The 20664-nt window shown below is 43.5% G+C and overlaps 1 protein-coding gene across 13 annotated transcripts in view; it reads right to left on the bottom strand.

Moving 5' to 3' along the window:
• Positions 1 to 20664, bottom strand: part of aopep (aminopeptidase O (putative)) — a 71339-nt gene that overhangs the window by 24024 nt on the left and 26651 nt on the right. Inside the window, exons 8-13 of one of the 13 annotated variants that reach the window (XR_007962781.1) lie at positions 19705 to 19807; positions 18679 to 18786; positions 18139 to 18182; positions 14361 to 14421; positions 9653 to 9767; positions 8740 to 8820 (exon numbers count right to left, since the gene is read on the bottom strand). Coding sequence is in view for 8 of the 13 variants with exons in the window: in XM_052068447.1 (XP_051924407.1) it covers positions 9236 to 9505; positions 9653 to 9715; positions 14361 to 14421; positions 18139 to 18182; positions 18679 to 18786; positions 19705 to 19807 (649 nt within the window). In the remaining 5 variants the exon portion in view is untranslated. Of the gene's footprint in view, positions 1 to 8739; positions 8821 to 8874; positions 9506 to 9652; positions 9768 to 14360; positions 14422 to 18138; positions 18183 to 18678; positions 18787 to 19704; positions 19808 to 20664 lie in introns of those variants that run through there. The other 12 variants (XM_052068443.1, XM_052068447.1, XM_052068449.1 and 9 more) reach the window with 12 other exon arrangements.

Raw genomic sequence — 20664 nt, 5'->3', positions numbered from 1 at the left:
CACCCTAAGATACCACAAGATAACAACACTACAGGCCTGGATGAGAGAACATTTGTGATTGGTGTCAAAGAAGTATGGGGGGGGGGGGCAAAAATGATGGCGGGCTTGCTTTTGCTTGAAAATTGATATTTTTATGTATTGTGAAAGAGACACGGCCACCCGTTTCCGGTGCATTTGATCAAAATCGAATAATCTTTAATCCATTTATTTTTAAGGGTAATATTGTAAAATTAATTAGAAAATATCTTCTGTGTTTAAGTGTCTTGGGTTGCATTTTAAACTATAATATATAGGCATCCCTCCTCTGTCAATTACTCTGATTGTCACAATTCATGGCAAGGCACTGTCCCTGTCCCATGCAAATTTCACTTTACTGTATATTGCACAAAAAATTGTAGGAGGAACCATTGTTAAACATGTCACGAGATCATCTTAAATTCTGTGTAGTAAACTAGCTTAAAACAGGTGGAAGAGTCCACACTTGGGTGCTACTGTTTTGGTTAGCTAATTCAACCTTTTAATGTCTGCACGTGCATAGTAGCGTCTATCTAGTCAGTTAATTTCAGTTACTGAGAATGTCAAGACAGGGCTTGTCAAGATACTCAATCCCTTCCTCTCTTGCATAGTAAGCAACGGTATGCAAGTGCATTAACAAACACAAGCAGACAATAAACACACGAGCGACACACAGCAAGTGTGTCGCTTGAGAGGAGACCGACTGTGAGTTTTAAACGACCGCCAAAAACAGAAGCGCTTCCGAGTGATAAATGAGACAAATCCACGCCGGCACTCCTGTCTTTTATCCCCTTTGCTCATTAACACAACACGACCGCAGCCATCACTCCAAATATAAAAGTCTGCCGCTTCTGATAGATTGGAATTATACACCTTCAAGCGTGGAAAATGGGAGTCTCTCTCCGCACAGCGCAAATCTTACCCACTTTGTCTAATTGTTGTTTCTTGGATCAAATTAAACATATACTCATTGAAGAAAACCGATAACAAAAACCTATTGATGCCATGATTAGTGTGGGAGAACGCAGGAGCAGAGGTTGGCCACACATTGCCGCAACAGCAACAACGCACCCCGTAACCCATTGATGTCCAAAACGGCATTTGGTGTGACATATAAAATATGTACGAGTACAGCAACAATTGCTCTGAACACAACAAGATGCAAGTGTCAGTTGTGAAACTTTACACCACGGGAGTTAGCAATTCCCGTGTTAGGAGTTGTAAACTGAGGACGCTCTCTATTTGCATTTCAGCGTGGTCCGGAAGTCGATTTCATGTAAAGGATTTCATGTCTTAAATGCACGCACCTAGAAATGAGGAAAATCAGTCGAGGAAATGCAGGTGCACAGATGTAGTCTTTGTGAAAACTTGATGGGGGAGGTATGTGTGTGTGTGTGGGGGGAGGGGGGGATTCCAATCATGCTGGTGTACGTTGTTATCGTGTCTTGAAGTTTTAGTTCAAATACATCATCGGCAGCTTGTATGCACCCTGCGCCTGTAATGTTCTCTGAAATTGTAACATTATGTCGCTAAGCACAAATAGGAATAATGTTTTCTAGCATATTGGCATACGTCAGAAATTTGAGTTTTGATGATTCCGCACCATTTAAAAAAAGTCTTTCTACAGCTGTGACACAAGTAAAATTTAGCCAACGTCTGCTAGAATTTATAAAACAGAGTAAAATACGGTTCCATTAGAAAGGACTGAGGGTGTTGCAAAAATAAAAATCTGATGTTTGCATAACTGTTGATCTGAAAAATAGTGAGGACTGATTAGGCCATGGAAGAACTGGTAAAAATTTGACACATGCCAGGACTTTTTCCCGAGCTGAATATAAAACCGAGGCTAAGATGGTGTACAATTTTGGCTTTCGCGGAAGTTTGTGTCTACGGAGTGCTTTGTTGACATATTGAATGATCCGGACAAAGTGGCACTATCTCTCGTTATGATGCATCTATAGTTGAAGCCTCGGCAGACCTTCGTAGCCCATAATATTCTCGCAACAGAATGCGTGCGCCTTTCCGTAGTTATTGCCATTTCATCCATCGACGGAATTACATTAACCTTTCACCTGGGGTCAGTCCACTCCACTTTCTGTCCATCAAAGAGTTCTTTCACAGGTCCTGCTTGGGAAAACCCATACAGAAGGCTACTGCACAATAGGACACTAGTCCCAGCCTTTGCTTATTTACGATGAGATTTCCATAAAAGATGCCTTTCTGAGTCCACTTTCATCTCAAAAAACAGAACTAATGTTCAAAATACAGCCTGACCTCTCAGCTATATCGTGTGTGATGTGTGTGAAATTGAAGGGGTGTGGTGTGCATTAGTAGACTGAGCTGATCGCTCAGTCGATCTGATGACGGAGTAATGTACAAACACACAGACACACAGAGAGCATATAGTACTCCTCTGACCATTTCCCATCCTGCTGTGATGAAGCCTGTCCGGGAACAGCCTGCCGTTTCCCCGAAGGTTCCTAACGCTCTCCACCTGCATCATTTCTGATTCATTGCCAATAAATGCCACAGGCGGAGCACCAAAGAGAAAGGGAACGGGTGATGAAAGGCTAAGGCGGCAATATAAACCAAGAGACATTGATGGGAAAACAGAGACGAAGGAAAAACGCATGTGTGACGGATCTCTTCAACACCACAGTTGCCAGAAATAATGCTTGGACAGAAGTCCGCTTCTTCAAACTGTGAAACGGTTCAATATAAAGAAAAGGCAACTGGAAGGTGAAACTAGAAGGCTTAGTCGTGAGGCATTTTGGGTAATTTGAAGATGTTCAATCGATCCTCCATTAGCGGAACATTTTCTTGTGTTGATAACATTATTCTCTCTGCTTTCACTGGTGGATTCATGCTTGAATAAGGCAACTTAACATGTTCACATCCTGCTATATATCCTAAACGTGAAATTAAAAACTGCACATCATTTTGAAATCTACCAGCACTTATTCCAGCCTAATTTAAATCATGCAGAACTCTCAAGTCCCTAAGCATGATCACATATCTTTACAGGGGAAGTCAACTCCAGCATTTTCATAACAATATGTTCAATGCAGCCCCACTTGTCTAAACAAAACATCCTGATTAATATTTCCTTTGTGGAATATGAGTTTAGCGGTATAATCCGCATGTTTCTGTCCATCTCGGGGGGTCAGCCACGTTTGCTTGTTGCCTGAGCCCTGAGCAACTGTGATGTCATTTTTAATCGAGTGAAAAGTGGGAAAATGGCTGCTGCCTGAGATGGACAAAAACAGGCGGATATTGCTGCTTAACTCATATAACCACAAACATAAGATGAATAAAAATGTCATGTTTAGACTCGTGTAGGTGAATAGAACATTCATTCATTCATCTTCCGAGCCGCTTGATCCTCACTAGGGTCGCGGGGGGTGCTGGAGCCTATCCCAGCTGTCTTCGGGCAGTAGGCGGGGGACACCCTGAATCGGTTGCCAGCCAATCGCAGGGCACACAGAAACGAACAACCATTCGCACTCACACTCACACCTAGGGACAATTTAGAGTGTTCAATCAGCCTGCCACGCATGTTTTTGGAATGTGGGAGGAAACCGGAGCACCCGGAGAAAACCCACGCAAGCCCAGGGAGAACATGCAAACTCCACACAGGGAGGCCGGAGCTGGAATCGAACCCGGTACCTCTGCACTGTGAAGCCGACGTGCTAACCACTGGACTACCGGGCCGCCCTGAATAGAACATATTACTGTAAAAAATTTGGGGGTTGACTTCCCCTTTAAACATTTATAGAACTCCACACAGCGTCGAAAGACGAGCAAAGCCCACTCTGTTTCCACAAACACTGAATAAGCCGCACTTATAATGAGCAGAAAAACAGCGGCAAGCTTTCATAGCATCCCACTGAGTCAACAGAGAAGGGGCAGATTGCAGTGGAGGTGCAAATGAAGTGATGGCCACATTTTGCTTTCCTGCAGCCACTGTCAACATTGACTATCATAATGAACACTTGTTTTTTTTCCCCTCATGCACAACATAACAAGTTTGCAAATTTAATTGGACGACTGGAAAGTTGAAAAATGTCAAGAATCTACGGTTATGCCATCTACCAAATATGTTGAAGTCTAAGAGTAAATATTGTCTAGATCCAAACCTTATTGCAGCACACGCTGATGGTGTAGGTACACTCGCCTGACTTGTGTGCGGCCAGCGTGGGATCGGTTCCCACTCGGTGGCGGAATGAACGTGTGTGTGAGTTCACGTAGGTCGCTTATAGTTGTTCACCATAAAGCTTGGAAGGTAAAGTTCCACACCGATCAAGAAACGCTTCAGGCATGTTACATGTAATCAATCCAGATGATCTTGTGTTTATTGAAAAGGCCCCACGGGGAATGTCCAGGTGGAACACTTGATCAATTCTCCATCTCGCAAGAGCTTATCAATGCCAGAGAAGTCCTATTAGGTGTTCCCAGCTTTTTGCTGCTTCAAGGTTTCCTGTGCTGACGGACAGGGGCAGACAGCCGCCTCATTATGTCGACCACAGAGGAAAACGTGAGCAAAATGAGGCCCATTACCACGCAGCCATGACTAATATTCCGCTACGGACTTCCCAGCACACCGGACACATGCATGTTGACCACATGTGTGCACGCTCGTTATACGAGAGAAAGAAAAGTAGCAGTCAGACGTGAAGATTAGGCGGAAAAAATCAATAACATTACTGCCGAACCACGTAGGAAGGCGAAGGGGAAGTCGGTAATAAACTTGGACTTTATTGGAATGAGCAGAACTTTGGGGGCTCAGCAGGGGGTGTCTGGCTCTTTCCTTCTCTGGAGCATATGCATGTGTGTTGTATTCCCTAATCATCCATCAGGCCATTAGTCGCAAATGCTGCCTGAGCTCCGGGGTGAACGCTCACCACAAGACGTTACACCTTCCTCAAGGCCTTCTCTTTCTCAACACCCCCTACTTCTGACATCACCAGGCCCGTTATGGAGTGTGCTACATTCTTCAAATGTTCACTCCATTTATACAATTATCACATCAGGGCTTCAAAACCACATACCTTTTGGTGATGTCATTTTCCAGAGCAATCTTTACCTTCCACTAAGCGATGTCTAGTCTGTATCGACACATCCTGTTCGCTACATCGGATACTGTGCAATAGTTTGTTACTAACCTCCAATAACAAAATAAGGAAGTCAGAATTGTAACCCAAGGTCTGTTTATCTATCAAAATACATAATCTATTACAGTGATTCTTCACCACTGTGCCACGGGAAACTATCAAATGGGTCCATCCCACCCCCCAACTACAAATAATGTATGTAGCTTTGTTCAGCTATCGATGCCAGCATAGCGACAGGCTAAGCGATTAAGTTCTCTCCCACTAGATGGCAGAAGGTGCAATAAACCTGTGCGTCAATCATCAAACAGAGCTTTGCGTTCAACTCAACAGGTCCACATTTCCCAATGAATAAGAACATTTGTGATGGTCATCGTTTTAAGGCACTTTTGTGTGACACCTTAGTTTGGTGACGTGTCACGAGATGTTTCACATGTAAAATATGTGCCTCGGATCAATAAAGGCTGAGAAATATTGACCATGATCATCAGCACTTATTTTCATTGTTTTCTCCTACCTGTTGCGACCACTTTTCTCTCCTCTGACCATTGTGTCGTCAATAACATTGAAACAACAAGCTGAGGGGGGAGAGATGCAGAGCGGAAGGGGGCCAAGGGTGAAATTAGACTATTAGCGTTTGAAGTACATAAAGGAGTACTATAAAGTACACCTGGTCCATCCACGGGGCAATCTGCACACATATCACCAAAGGGAGGAGCGAGCCTGGACGCAGGCGAGGGTGGTGAATGGAGAAGGGGAGGTAAAAAAGGTGGCGGTGGAGGGGTCACGTCGTGTTTCCTTTCACCGTGGCTTTTATGGTGTAACTTCAAACGCTGACCTCCCCCTCCCTTGGGCTCCCTCGCTCCATCCGTCCAGCTAGTCATCCCCTCCCTCCCTCTTTCTCACTATTGTGTACAGCCAAGTACACAGCAATTGGCTATTCTTTCATGAGGTGGATTATGGTACCCCCCCCCCCACCCCCTTCTTTTCACTCCATCCAGCCCTCTCTCGACCTACGACAGGTACTTTTGCTGCCACTTTTGGAAGTAAGTGTGTTGTGCGCGAGTGTGCGCCTTGTAAATATACCAGACGGTAGTTTCAGGTGCTTGAAAGGGGGGTGGGGGTTGCTCTACAGGCATGTGCGTGCCCATGGATAAAAGAAAGGAAAAGAGTGCACTAATCTAGATCTCGAAAATAAATCATGTCTGGGCTTGAGTATGCTGTGGATTGCAGGTACGTGCACAACTATGTTTTAAATAGTTACACAACTATAAAGCCGAAACGTTACCGGCGATGTAAAATGGAACCTCTCAAGTCCAACACAATATGTTTACGAGATGCTGATTTGAAACAATTTCCCTGTGGGTATAATGAAAAGAAACAATCTGTTCAAGAGTCCAACTTGCGACATCATAGAACCTTGGGTTCTCAGTCACGTTCTTAGCCGTCAAACAGTGTAAAAAATGAGCTAAGCACTGTTAATTTGAAGACGTAAAATCAATGCTCTCTTGACTTCAAATGCTCCGAACATGTCTATCGAATTTGTCTAGCAAGCATATAAAGAAGTTAGTGTAACTCAAAGTAAAAAAAAAAACAAAAAACGTTCCCTTAATTTTTAGAAAGCAGGGTACACACGTACCAACAATCGGTCCATATTTGAGCATTTTCCATCCGTGCAATCAAAGCCAGAAAAGGCCTGATCAGCAGATACCACAAATATTATGCTGAGTGATTATCCTGTTAGTATTCAGCTTTGGTTGTGTGGTACCATGCTGCCCCTCGCAGTTAAATCTGGGTACGAAGATAAATAGGGGGAGGAGACTTGCGATGGTTAATATCGATAATGTGTGAAGGGTTTTCTACCTTAAACGAGATCGGTTGTACTGATTTGTCGACGTCACTAAACCACAATGACATTTCAAGCGTGATGTTGACTGGTTGCTAATTATGCATTTTGGGCTTGAGGAAGGAAAGAGTCAGGGCCACTAGGAGCAACAGATGAGTGCGCTGTATGGAATTAGTCCATCACTTTAACTGATTTAAATGGTCTTTAATTTCTGACTGTGCAGCGTTGTCAAGTGAGAAAGAACCACTCAAGGCCAAACAGCCAGACTTAAAGCAGAATTTTTAGGCCTACACTATCAAAATGGAAAGAAAATGAGGAATAATTCCACCGCACGAACACATCTGCGATGACTGGATATGCAAACACCGCAAATTCCCACAATGCAGAACCTATTGCTGGGGCGGGTCCAGAATGAGAAAAGGTTTACTGTTTGGCGATGTTGTGCAAATGTTAACCGGCTGTCCCAGCAGCAAGCACACCGAGTGAAATGATTTTTTTTCTCTAGATGGAAATACCATCCGTGACAGCTCTTAACATGTACGTTCTGTGTAGATTTAGTGCATGAGCTGTCCATTGTCAGTAAATATAGATGAGTGCACAAAAAAAATATCAATGATGACATCCACTGGACTTTCATCACATTACTGAAAATCTGAAGTCATGCAACCGCTGTTACGCGTGCGGTGCGTTGTGTTGTGTTGGTCATTTGGAGTGCGGTGTTAAACGTTTGTGCAAAGGCGCAGGTTTTACATTAGAAATAAAAATCTTGAAATTCCTAATCTAGAAAAGTGAATGAAAAGCGTAAGCGAGCACTTTTCTGATGTTTCCCCTGTGGGGTTCTCGCACATTTGAAAAAATGGTTACGATTGGTAGGTATGTACACCATTTTACAAATAATGCACTATGTTGACCCCGAGTCTTACAGCTTGAGTCCACTCATTTCACATGCGTATATATTCTTCTTTCTCACCAAAGAAAAAGCGTGTGCATCTTTTGATGCTCTCAATGTAGATAGGCCTCGCGTGAGCTGGTTGGTACATGACAACAGTTCTCAAAATTCTGGTGTTTGTGTGACTTATGGGGCATAGTTTTGCTGACTTGACAGGATCGACTGCATCATAATAAATGCCCTGACTCCTGCACAAAATAATAAATAAATAAATGAAAACATGGTTTGTCAAGTGCTCCATACGGTCCAGAAGCACATGGAGGGTGATATATAAACGGCACGCTACTCTGGCTAATGACTCCGGCCCCCTGTGTGGCACTCCTATCAGTGTGTGGCCATTAATGATGCAGCGTATGTGCGCATGTTTGTGTGTCAATTAGTGGGTGGAAGGGATCAGCCATCCCTGGGGATCTCTAATTAACCTCACACACACACACACACACACACACACACTCACACACACACACACGATTATCTTTTTTTTGGCGGGGGGGGGGTATTATTTCAGGGGGTGACATACAGGCCCCACTATGACAAGAAGTACTGCAGCATATGAGACAGGGCCTTCAGCGGCAGAATGTCATGGCCAAATTGCGTCCAGTCTTCGCCCCCGCCCTCCCACCCCCCATACATAAACACACTGACCATGACCACATGCAGACTGAGTGGCATGTGATGTATACAAGTGCTTAACAGGTTAAATATGTGGGCAGGGGACACCACACTAACACAGCCAAGTGAGTCTATCCCCAACACAAACAAATGCGACATTTCACAATTAAAAAAAAAAAATAAAAAAAATTAAATCAGTTGCTGCTTACCTCTTTGTAGTGCACCTTGGGCGCTGATCGCTTCCGCTTTCTGCCCTTCCCTTGATGACTGAGGAGAATCCATTTTGCAACCTGCGGGAAAGAGCATGAGGCGGGTGTGTGGTGGAGAAGGAGTGGGTGGGTGGGGTGGGGGGTGGGGTGGGGGGGCGCAAAGAGAAGAAGGTCGTAATGAGGTGGTGAAAAACACCCAAAAAGTAGCGTTGAGTGAGCTATGAGAAGGCCTGGGGGGTGAAAAAAATAAAAGGGAGAGGTGAGGGAGACAGTGAATTCACAACACTTAACCTGCGCATGACGTCGCTGGAGTGGAAAGTCACACTGGGATTTATTTGAGAGAGTCGCTCAGTGAGCCACTGGCCTTGACTTAACATACAGTGCGCAATCTCGCTCTCTCACTCTCTTTTTTGGAGAGACACATTAATTCCAACCTCTCAGCGTTCCGTCACGCTCCATATATAATCCAGACAAACAGACGACTGACACAAAAGAGTTAATAGCGAAAGTACAGCCCTAGAGCTCGCGCAAAAATGAAACTGCACTCCACAGTCTGTCTTGAATGTTCACTTTTCGCTGCGGCTTCAGTGGGAATCATTCTCAAATGTCTGCCACAAATGGTGAAGTTAGCAGAGTGTGTGTGTGTGTTTGGGGAGGGGGGGTCATTTGAGAATCGTATGCGGGCGCTTTCTGGGGAATGCGATAGGAGGCACGGACTGAACAGCAAAGCAACAGATGCACAAGCGGTAGGCGCTCCTCTGGGAGACTGAAAGAAAACGAGAGGTGAAGATGAAAGATGCTATCAGACACAGAGAAACAGAAGACTGAAAAACCAGGGAAACAGTGGCGGGGAGTGCCAGCAATGGGGGAGAAACATTTGAAAGTGGAAGAAAAGGGGAAAATAAAGACTTACCTCCTGCTTGACTTCCTCCACTAGCTTCGCCTCAGACCACAGAGCGCTCCTTTCGTGCAGCCACTGGACGAGAGTGGAGAAGAAGAGCTGTGAGTGATCGGGACAGAGTGGAATGCTGTGCAGAGAGAAAGAGAGAGTGAGAGAGGGAGGAGGGGAGAGAGAGAGAGAGCAGGAAGAGGAGGGAGGCGGGGAGGGTAAGGAAGGTGGGAGTGCAATCGCTGGCTTCTTGGACGGAAACTCGCGACTTGACTCTTTGGAGGAGGAAGTGGATGAAAGGCGATATCTGACATCAGAAGGAATGATCGCATCAACCTACAACCGCCCAACACACACACACACACACACATGTATAAACAAGCACCAACACACACCACTCACTTTCTAACCTAATTAAGGCTTTCAGCAGAACCGATGCCAGAGTGATGTGGACCCCACATCAACGTACGATTTGGAGCACTCACAGCCCACAACTCCACTAAGGCTTAAACCCGCAAAAAAATCAATGAGTGAACCTCTGTGATCTCTCTTTTTATTTATAAAGAGGAATGTATTGCATTCGCTAAACAAGAAATTTGTCGTGTAAACTGGATGGGGTTTGATGTTATTTGATAGCTACTATTTTACATTTAAGTTGCACCCAAAGGGCATGTTTTCTTTCAAATATACTGTTCGAGGTTAATTTCATGCAACCCGGATGTAATTTCATCAAGACAAATATTGATCATCAGTATTTGGATCTTCAAATAATTTTACACAGAAATAATTTTCAACAGCGCTCATTATTTTCGATATTTTCAATAACAGAAACATTGTGAAATGTTGTTGATGTATACTGAATGAATGTCAATATGTTCTAATGCGCGGGTGTCAAAAGTACAACCCGCATACTAGAACCGGCCCATCAAGATTCAATCCGGCCCATAGAGAATATATCAAGTGTTTTTTTTTTTTCTTCGAGAAAGGTCAATTATTATTATACCGATTATTCGATAGAAATTTCAGTAGGATATCCGAATACCACCAAATTTGACAGCTGCAACACTGTGGACGGTACTCAGTTTTATGGAGTTCCATCCCAGTTCTTCGACACAAATCTTTGTCCTGGTATCGTATGTGCAACATGGCTAAAGCGAGTACCTCGAAATAACTCAAAAATACAAATGGAATGTAATTGGGAGAATGATTGTTTAGGACTCGGGACTTGGGTCCCAAGCACAAGTGGTAATCTTCCCCCCCAAACAAAAAGTTGAGGGAGAGTACAGCAATTAATGTGAAAATAATCCTTGTCACAATGCCTGTACAAGCTGTGACAAACCCACGGCAATGAAAACAAAACTGGTATGGCAGAGGTAATCAAACACGCTGCCTTAGAATGCAGGACAGCCCTGACACACGTACGTTTCCACAAACGCCCGTTTTGTGATTCACCCTGTAGTATCTTCATTGACCACTTCTAAAGTTCAATACCATGAGTGCATGCCTCAATGTAGATGACACAAAGCTACTCCAGCAGAAATAGCGTGGCAGGCAAACATGGAGAGCGGCTCAGAAAGGAAGTTGTCAGAGTGGGCTGCGGAGAAGCCGGTGAGTGCTGAGGCAGTAAATTGGCATTGTGTAACGGGATACCGCACATAGCTCTTTTTGCAGCCTTGATCCCCGCTGCCATTCCACGAATAGCAAGGCTTTTGTCTACCTCTCTGCGAGTCCCCCACCGCCCCCCTCCACTAACCCCCCACCACCACTGTCTGTGTAGTGTCTCCTCCAGTCAATCAATATTATCTGGATTTACCCCTCTCAGCCATCATCTCATCTTGCTCACCTCACTTTAACCTAATTTATTTTTAAACTATGAAATGACAATTGCTTGATGACAAATAGTTCCAAGATGTGTCGCAAAGAAGATTCACATTTTTAGATGCCCTTGCATGTGGGAAATGAAAGGCAGAGTTTGCGATGCTCTTTTTCGGCCATTGATTAAACGCCGGAAACATAGGCAAACTCGATGAGCACACACAAGCGAGAGCTGCTGTGAGCCACGGCTCACACCCAGACAGTAACACTCAGAAATAACTTCGGGCGTCACATGGCACTCAACCATGGCCCGCCTCTTAAAGGCACATCCATGTTCACAGACACTATGAATTTCCTATGCACTGAAGCTTGGAGTTAGCCTTTTTTCGTATTTGCAATGTGTTTAAAGTCATTTACTTCCCAAAAACGTTTTTAAATTGGCTGGTACTGAATGAGTTAGACATGTTGAAAAAAATTTTTTCAACAAGTTTAAATGTATTGAAGATGTGTAGGAAGGGTAAAACTACCAAAAACTTAAACGGTCCCCCCGTATGGCGAATTCTCAGTGAGTCCGGAACATATTTCCTGTAACAGACGGGGGTTCAACGTTTATTTGATTTCAAACTCCAGTTTCATTGGCCATGCATTTGAATATACCAATATTGTTTAATATGGTTCCTGAAATGTGGCCGCAGCTGTTGTGAAAGCACAACAAAAATAAACGTTTTGTCCGAGTAGCATGCACTTTCATGCCAGCATTATGTCATCTACATTCAAATTTCTAAGGCTATTAAAATCATTTTGTTACATCAACCAGTTATACAGTAAGGAGTGGGAAAACAAAAAATAAAAATAGTGTGAAGTATGAAATGGCGAACGTTGGCTGAACGAGCAGCCCTTGTGATTCGTGGGCCATATCTTTATTTAAACAAAGTACTGTACCTCAGCCTACATGCATCCTCCCAAAGAGACTGCTTAGTCATCCATCCGATGATTTGATCAAAATAAGTCGGAATTTATCTTTCCATTCCCGTTCTCTGGCTGAGGGGCAGCTAAATGTCATTGTTTAATATTTCCTGTCTTTCCGCAACTCAGGAACCTGTGGAGAACCCCGTGGACGCCGGGCAAACATGAGCGAGTCAGAAAAAGCCCCCCCCCCTCACCCCATTCTTTCTTTTAAGGAAGTTTGTGCCCTGTGTATACAAAATAGAAAAAGCATGTGCATTTGTAAAAGGTTTGGATCGATGGGGCTGTTCTGATTAGGCGGTGACTGGCACATCAAACACAAGAAAGAAGTTCTCCGCTGCGGGCCAATCAGATACGACATTAACAGAGGTCTGCTTCCCCCAGCCCTCCGAATCTGAGGGCTCCTGTTACATCTGCAAAATAAAGGCTCCCACCCAGACGGCGACACAAACATGCCTACACGGCTGATTTAGATGAGTCATCATGTAGGGGGGAAAAAAAAAGACAATTGAACGTGCGGCGAACAAGGATTGATTGTGGCAGTGACAAAGCCTAAAATGACGCTAATTAAAGAATGATCACGCATCATTTTGAAGCATCCTCGCGAATGTAAGAGAAGCATTTCATTTGAACGATCATCAAAGTCAAAACCCCAACTGTTTCTGATTGAGACCACAGGCAGTGTGATTCCAACGACGGTCCAATGGAACCGTGTGTGACTTCATTTGTTGTTGAGTAATGGAGCCCCTCACTCCCACGTTGATTCGCAGACAAGGATGATTGATATCTGCAATATTCACCCCATGTGTGATGATGTCACAGGCTCCGGCAAACACAAAATGGCCATCATATAGTAAATAATAGCGAACAAGAATTGGTCCGCTGATTGATCAACATAAAAGAGGTTTAGGATTACCTTGAATCTGGTCATAAGCACATAACCCATTGAACATTTCATTTGGTGCAATCGAGGGAGATCCAATATAAGAGCTGTGTTGAAATGTTACCTTTAAAGAGGAACTCAACCCCCCAAAATGTCTTTACAATAATATGCTCTATGCAGCCCCACTCGTCTAAACACGGCATTGAGGTTAATATCGCGTTTATAGAATATGAGTTGAGAAGTAAAATCCACCATTTTTTGTCCATCATGGGGGTGTGTGGGGGGGGCGCTATTTTGCCACTTGTTTTGGACTGAAAACTACATCGCAGTTTTTGCCCTTCAATTTCATCTCGGCTCTTGTCAATTTTGACTTGCTTCTTTTGCATTCTACTTTGTCCCGTCTATATCCTCACAATTAAAATGAAAACAAAACTTTATTTTATTTTATTTTTTTGCTTGTCACATACACAAATAGTTTGTGTATGCGGAATGAAGAAATAAAGAAATAACTCATTCATTGGCTGCTACCTGTTCAGTGTCGGCTGGGATTGTAAGGCTTGGCATGCATTTGACATGCATCGCATTCATTCATTCATTTTCCGAACCGCTTTTATCCTCACTAGGGTCGCGGGGGGTGTTGGACCCTATCCCAGCTGTCTTCAGTAGGCGGCGGACACCCTGAACCGGTTGCCAGCCAATCGCAGGACACACAGAGACAAACAACCATCCGCGCTCACACTCACACCTAGGGACAACATGCAAACTCCACACAGGGAGGCCGGAGCCGGGACTGAACCCACGACCTCTGCACTTTGAGGTCGACACGCTAACCACTGGACCACCGGGCCGCCCCATGCATCGCAATGAATGCTTAATAAGACGCATGTGACTTGCTGCTTCTCATTTAATTGGGAAAAAGCAAGAACATAAGTGGAGTGATTTATGTGAGCCGACAGTGAAACATTACATATGCGTTGCAGACACAGCCCAGCCGCAATGATTCATTTCAAAGTTGGACGTACGGTATGAACACTAAAATGAACCGCAAGCAAGAAAAGAATACCTCACCTTGGGAACTCCTGGTCGATCCAGCCAATCGGCATAAATAGTGGCGAGGGTTAGGCCTTTTCTACAACACAATGGCACGAGTGTTAGTATTTTCCCTAGTATTATTGAAGCAATGACTGTTATAGCTCAATGAAGTCAAGGCCCTGGGAATATATTCCTCGGTTACCAGCAGAACTGGAGTTTGCGCCACCACCTTAAACAAAACGTGGGGCGCACCCACAGAGGCATGTCGAAACAATGAGGTGAATTTGAATGCAGGCCGGCAGAGTAAACAGGAGACGCGTGCGGCCTAGGAAGTCACGGCACACATGCTGTGACCCCAATGCTTCATAAACAGAAACATGCATGCAAAAATTCCAAGAGCGTTTATAATTCGGCAAGCATACAAAGTACACACCAAGGATCATGGTAAATGCGACATATTTCCACATCGTTATTCTTGGTCTGGGCCTGAGGGGAATTTCCACACTTGGCTAAACTGACTCATCCATAGCACATTAATGTGTGTGGGTGAATCCATGAAACAACTTATTTTCTAATCAAACTTTTCTGTTGAACCTCTGGAGTTGAAAAAAAAACACATATTGAGTCAATATTAACAAATATGTATTTTCTCTGTAAATGAATGAGACAATGCTGCACTATTTTTAACCAAATCCTGTCCAAAAAAAAGGAAAACCATGAAATTGAAAGCATACTTCCTTGCGAGATCCTTAAGAATGTGTCCTATTGCGATGGCAGATCGCTCAGATCTTCACCCCATGGATGTTCGATTGGATTTAGGTCAGGACTCTGGCTTAGTCACTCCAAAACATACTGTACATTTTTTCCTAATAAAGTCCTTATTTGGTCATTATTATGCTGAAAGGTGAAATTCCTTTCAATATCATCTATCTCGCAGACATCTGAAGGTGTAGGACAAAAAGTGACTGTTGTTTGGAAGTCACTTGCAAGTCTGGTCTTCTAACCTTGACTAAATCCTGAGTTATCTACATTTTGAAGAGGAAGAAAAGGAACCCCCAAATGATGATAATGTCCCACATTTTCACCTTTAACGGCCAGTCCTTGTGAGCAGCACATGGTGCAAGGTTGTCGCTTACTGCGGACCTGCAGTTAGTTATTTTAGAATTCTGCTGAACATTTTTGAAAAATGTCCCCAATGTTTAGGCTGAGTGGGAGTGAGACAACCCGTGCTATAGCCTGGCGGACAACCCGCGCTGTTCCATCATCTCTGACGCCAGCGGTGGTCGTGGTGTCTTGTAATCGTAGGCTTGTGGTTACCTTAACTAGCAGCTGAGTATTCTTTGAAGTATTTTCATGGATGTATGGTAGTGGTGCGAGAAAAGAAAAAAAAAACACTAGAAGGGATGCAATCTTTTGAGTTATGTCGTTGAATAGTGGAAGCTTATCTCCATCAAAAAAAAAAAAGTCAAGGTAGATGAGTATGAGGTAACAAACGTTTCCACCTCCAAACGCATTGGATTATTCATGGAAATTTAGAATAAAAAGATCCAAAAATAGAAACCACTAATGTAAGACAGAAACTCCATTCTCACTGCAACACAGACAAGGCAGCATGTCCACCCTGACATAAACATTTACAGTTTCTAACTTAAGGGTTCCTCCCTCAAATTATTGCCATACTTCAACAGAGTGTCCATGAAAAAAAATAAATGCCTGATACTCTTCGGTTGCAGAGGCCTACAATTTTAGGAAATCCTGGGTGTGTTGAAAACAGCTGCAGAATATCAAGGATGAATACCAGTAGGATGGTAAACTAGTGGTTAGCACAATGACCTCACAATTCTGAGGTTCTGCGTTTCAGTTGCTGTCCTTTTCAAGTGTAAAAAAAAAAAAAAGACTAAAGTGTAAAAATAAAAAGTGTAAATGTCAGTGTTCAGGCTTGTCTGGCGACCAGTCCAGGGTGTACACGGTCTTTGGCTCAAAGTCAATCAGGAGAGGTCCCAGCTCACACGTGATCCTAATGTGGACCAGCAATGTAGCGAGTGGATGAAAACAAATGATTCTTGATAAATGGACTGCATTCCCTGTAGCAATCAGTGACTTATTTTAATGTGCATGTTTACCCTCCCCCCCCCAACTTCATTTTATGTTCTGTACAATATTCGATGCCAATTTTTTTTTCACCAGAATTTTGGATCAGACTCCAAATTTTGACGATCAAGGTACCATTGCGTGTTCCACAATTTGAGCTAGGTTTATAATTTTGTTTTTTATGTTGGGATGGTTTAGTGGCGTATTCCGCAGGGAACGGCTGTAACATGAATGCAGCGAGTGCCCACTCACATCCACCGAGTGTGTTTACTGGAAGAGGCATCAGACCTAAATATTGACCATCCCCAATTTCCTTAGCTTAATTCAATCAATTTCTCCTCATCAGGCAGGCACAAGGGAGAGACAGACCAAAAAAAACAAAACAAGAACAACAATTCTGAAAGCAGACAGAATGTTGCCGAAGGCCGGAGAGGCGAGTGCCACGAGGAGACGGATGCAAGTAAGCGGGGGCCGACGAGGAAGAGAGAGACGGACAGTGGGAGAGGTTAATGAGGCAATCATGAGAAATAGAGAATTGAGTGATTAAGCCTGTGCCAGAGAGGAGGCTGAAAATTAGAGAGGAGGAGAGCGGGAGGAGCGCTTGTCCTTTTACACTTCAGTTAATACTGGAGTGGATGAGACTAGTGCTTACAAGGATTGATGTTGGGACCCAGCCGTCACTGAGCAGAATCGATGAAAATCAAGGCCAAATCCGGCCAGATTCTCCTGATACCAAGTTCTGCTCCAAATCACGACAATTTAAGTTGCTCAAGAAAATGCGTAGCAACACAATACACGAGCTCGATAGAAATGCATGCATTCGAATACTTAATTTGTTTATATATTTTTCACAATGTTGATGATTATGCCTCGTTACAGTCAAGGAAAACCCCACATTCACCATGTGAGCTAATTACAATGTAATTAATTGTGTAATCAGTACAGTAATCCCTCGTTTATCGCGGTTAATGGAGACCAAAACCACCCACGATAAACGAAAATCCACGAAGTAGCGTCCAACTAACATAAACAGGTAAAAAATAAATAAATAAAAATAAAGAAAGAAAAACAGGTACAAAAAGACATATATATATATATATATATATATATATATATATATTTTTTTTTTTACCTGTTTATGTTAGTTGGACGCTACTTCGTGGATTTTCGTTTATCGTGGGTGGTTTTGGTCTCCATTAACCGCGATAAACGATGATTACACAATCAATTACATTGTAATTAGCTCACATGGTGAATATATATATATATATATATATATATATATTTTTTTTTTTTTTTAAGTCCGCAAACGGTCCGCGAGAAGCTGAAACGCCTACAAAGTTCCCAGAGAACACACATGCAAACTTGGGGAGAACGCGCAAGTCGAGATCCAAACCTCGAGTCTCAGAACTGTGAGGCGCACATGCTAACTAGGTCAATGCGCTGGCCCCATGTCTGTATGTAATGTATATATCGATTATATTTTCGTCCAGTTTGGGTCCTGGGATGGAATCACACTTCCATTTGCGGTCTGACAAAGTTTGAGAAATATACATTGTTCAGGTGTGACCTAATTGGAGCCGATGAGGACATATTTCACAAACGCCAGAACTCTGCCAACTCGGTACTTAAGCCCAGCCAGGACACATAAAGCCTTGTGTCTCTAAGTCAATTATTCATGAAACGAAGCATTGCCCATAAGTACTTTGAGCACAGTACATACCTCGCAAGGTCAGGAAAGGTGGAAAACAGCATTTGCAGGAAATCCTGTCAAGCAATGATCGATAGAAAGAGAGGCATTAGGGGAGGTGCGTAAGAGAGTGTGTAAGACCTTAGTTAGGTGTTTGATACCAAACTGTTTAGATAAGATCCATTACTTAGTGAGAAGACAACAGCAGCCAGGTGGAATATATCACATGTACACACACACACACGCACACAGGCATTCACACAGGTGTGATACCTCAGACACCAGTCGGATAAATACACGCTGCTAGGCTGATGTGTGGTCATCAATTTGGGGGTGGGCGGTGGTGGTGGTGGTGGTGCAGACGATTGTAACACAGTGGCAGTCAAGCTTAGAACGCTTCAGCATCCAATTAATTTATGGAAATAACATAGCGCCTGGGAGGCCGGGTCACATTAAACGGTTCAAATCGGAGCCGAGATTTGATTAACAAGCGCGGAGGAAGCTGCGAGCCACCATGAAGATTCCCAATTAACGCCATCGAGTGGAATTTAGGTCCTTAAACTGGAGGCTCACCTGAGATAAAATGAGTTGCCCGTGGTATTTCTTCACAAATAATCTGAAGAAGTGAATAAATTGTTGCTCTCCCACTTGACTCGCCAAGAACATGAGGAGGAAGTAGCCCTAGAAGAGATGGGACAAGCAAATAACACAGAATTATCGGTAAGGTTCCCACTGGAATCGTTCAAGGACATCACCTATCAGTTATGCAAGTAGTGGTCAGGGGTTATTTATTTACTCAAGTGCAGATGTGAGAGGAGTGTATTAAGAGGGTGGTGTCTATTGTGAGGGCGCTATTATTGCAGACATAATATAGAAGCAGTAACAGGTTCTCAACGCGTGGCTAGTGGATGGCTTTTGTAAGTATGATGCATGTTTAAATTCCAGAGGTCGAAAATCATCCGTAAGCAATGCAGTGCAATAAATTAGTGGATGATTAAACGAGAAGGCAAAAAGCAGTATCTACACATTCTGAGCCAATAAACATGCCGTTCTTCTTGTTTTAATAACTGAAAAGTGATGACTTGGACTTCTTTGGAAGTTATGTTAGGTGACGAATAGTTTTGTTGTGTTTTAATCAAAAAGGCTTGAGAAACACCAGCTGAGGCAATAATAAGCATCATGTACAGAGAGGTTACATTGAGACATGGGTTGAGTTGACCAAATACAGTGTTTTTTTTTTACTTGTTACACAAATCCTTCTAAATTCTCGTGAGAATAAGCCCCTGTATTTAACTCGTACTGGAAATGGCAGGACTCCTTGAAATAAATCACTTTCCACCGATGGAGAGAGAAATCGAACCCTGGAACCACTTAACCCACTGAACCACTGTGTTAGGCAAGAGTTCACACACCCATCTGCCAGTAAGACTTGCATTCACCAAGACGACACACAGGGCAGTATAACACGAAGGTACGATAACAAAATCAAGACAGATTTTTCGCAATGTGCAGTAACAGCTTGATGCTGTCATTGTTAGCGACACATTTTAGTTCCGACTAGTTTTCCAATCATTGTGTCCTATTTTCCAGTGATCTCACCTTGAGGTAGTGGACTTGCAGGAAGGGTTTTTCTGGGTTGAGGGCATGTTTTACTGTGGAGGAGCCCGACTCACTGACTTGGCCTGTTTTGTCCATGTTGGGTCTGCAGAAGGAAAATCAGAGCAGACAAACAATGGGAACGGCAACAACATCATCATGAGCGAGATGGGAAAGTGTTCCAGAAATGCGTGTGCTGATGGTGGTTGTGCGTGGGGGAATCACAGCGTTTCTACAGAGTAAAAATACAATGTCAGCAGCATTAAATTCAACGACTCAGCTCGTCTTTTCAGTGGTTAACACCTTGCTGCCGTGCGCTACCCGAGGCACCGTGCATTTTCATAAAAGCGCGCAATACGGTGTTTATATGACCTCATAGCAAAACGCGGCTTACATTTTACTGCCCGTGACTCACCAGGGCAACAAATAACACAAGACATGGACTCCGAGCGCCCGCATAGGAGAAGCCAATGCCAGACTTCCTTGTTACGCGGATACAAATCAAAAAGTATAAACAAACACCTACTAACCCGATAAATCCCAGACAAACAGGTGAGTGACGTGGGACGCTGTGCAATGATAGTTCCAGTTAGCCTGTATTGATCAGGCTGAGCAGATTAACTGAGTGTGCCAAGAGGAAGGCCTTGAAGGATGGCCCTGCTGACAAATCGATGTGGCAGGCGCCTGGCCCACCAATCAATACGCCCCCCCTCATCAACAGCTACCACTTTTCCACCTCATGACAGGGATGTCAAATAAACACACAGGCGGACGCGGGAGTCCAAAAACCATGTGACTTTGCTGCACAGGAAGCCCTAAGTTTAGTCAAATGAGTTCTAATTTTGCAAAAAAAATAAAAAATAAACATGCATGACTTCATATATTGTCGCTTTAAATGATTTTGTGACATAAACGGTTTTGTGACAGAAACATAGTGATGTCGTATAGTCCTCCATTTCTGAA

The sequence above is a fragment of the Hippocampus zosterae genome, chromosome 6, assembly GCF_025434085.1.
Source record: "Hippocampus zosterae strain Florida chromosome 6, ASM2543408v3, whole genome shotgun sequence".
NCBI classification, from domain to species: domain Eukaryota; kingdom Metazoa; phylum Chordata; class Actinopteri; order Syngnathiformes; family Syngnathidae; genus Hippocampus; species Hippocampus zosterae.
This window is presented reverse-complemented; position numbering and strand designations above follow the sequence as displayed.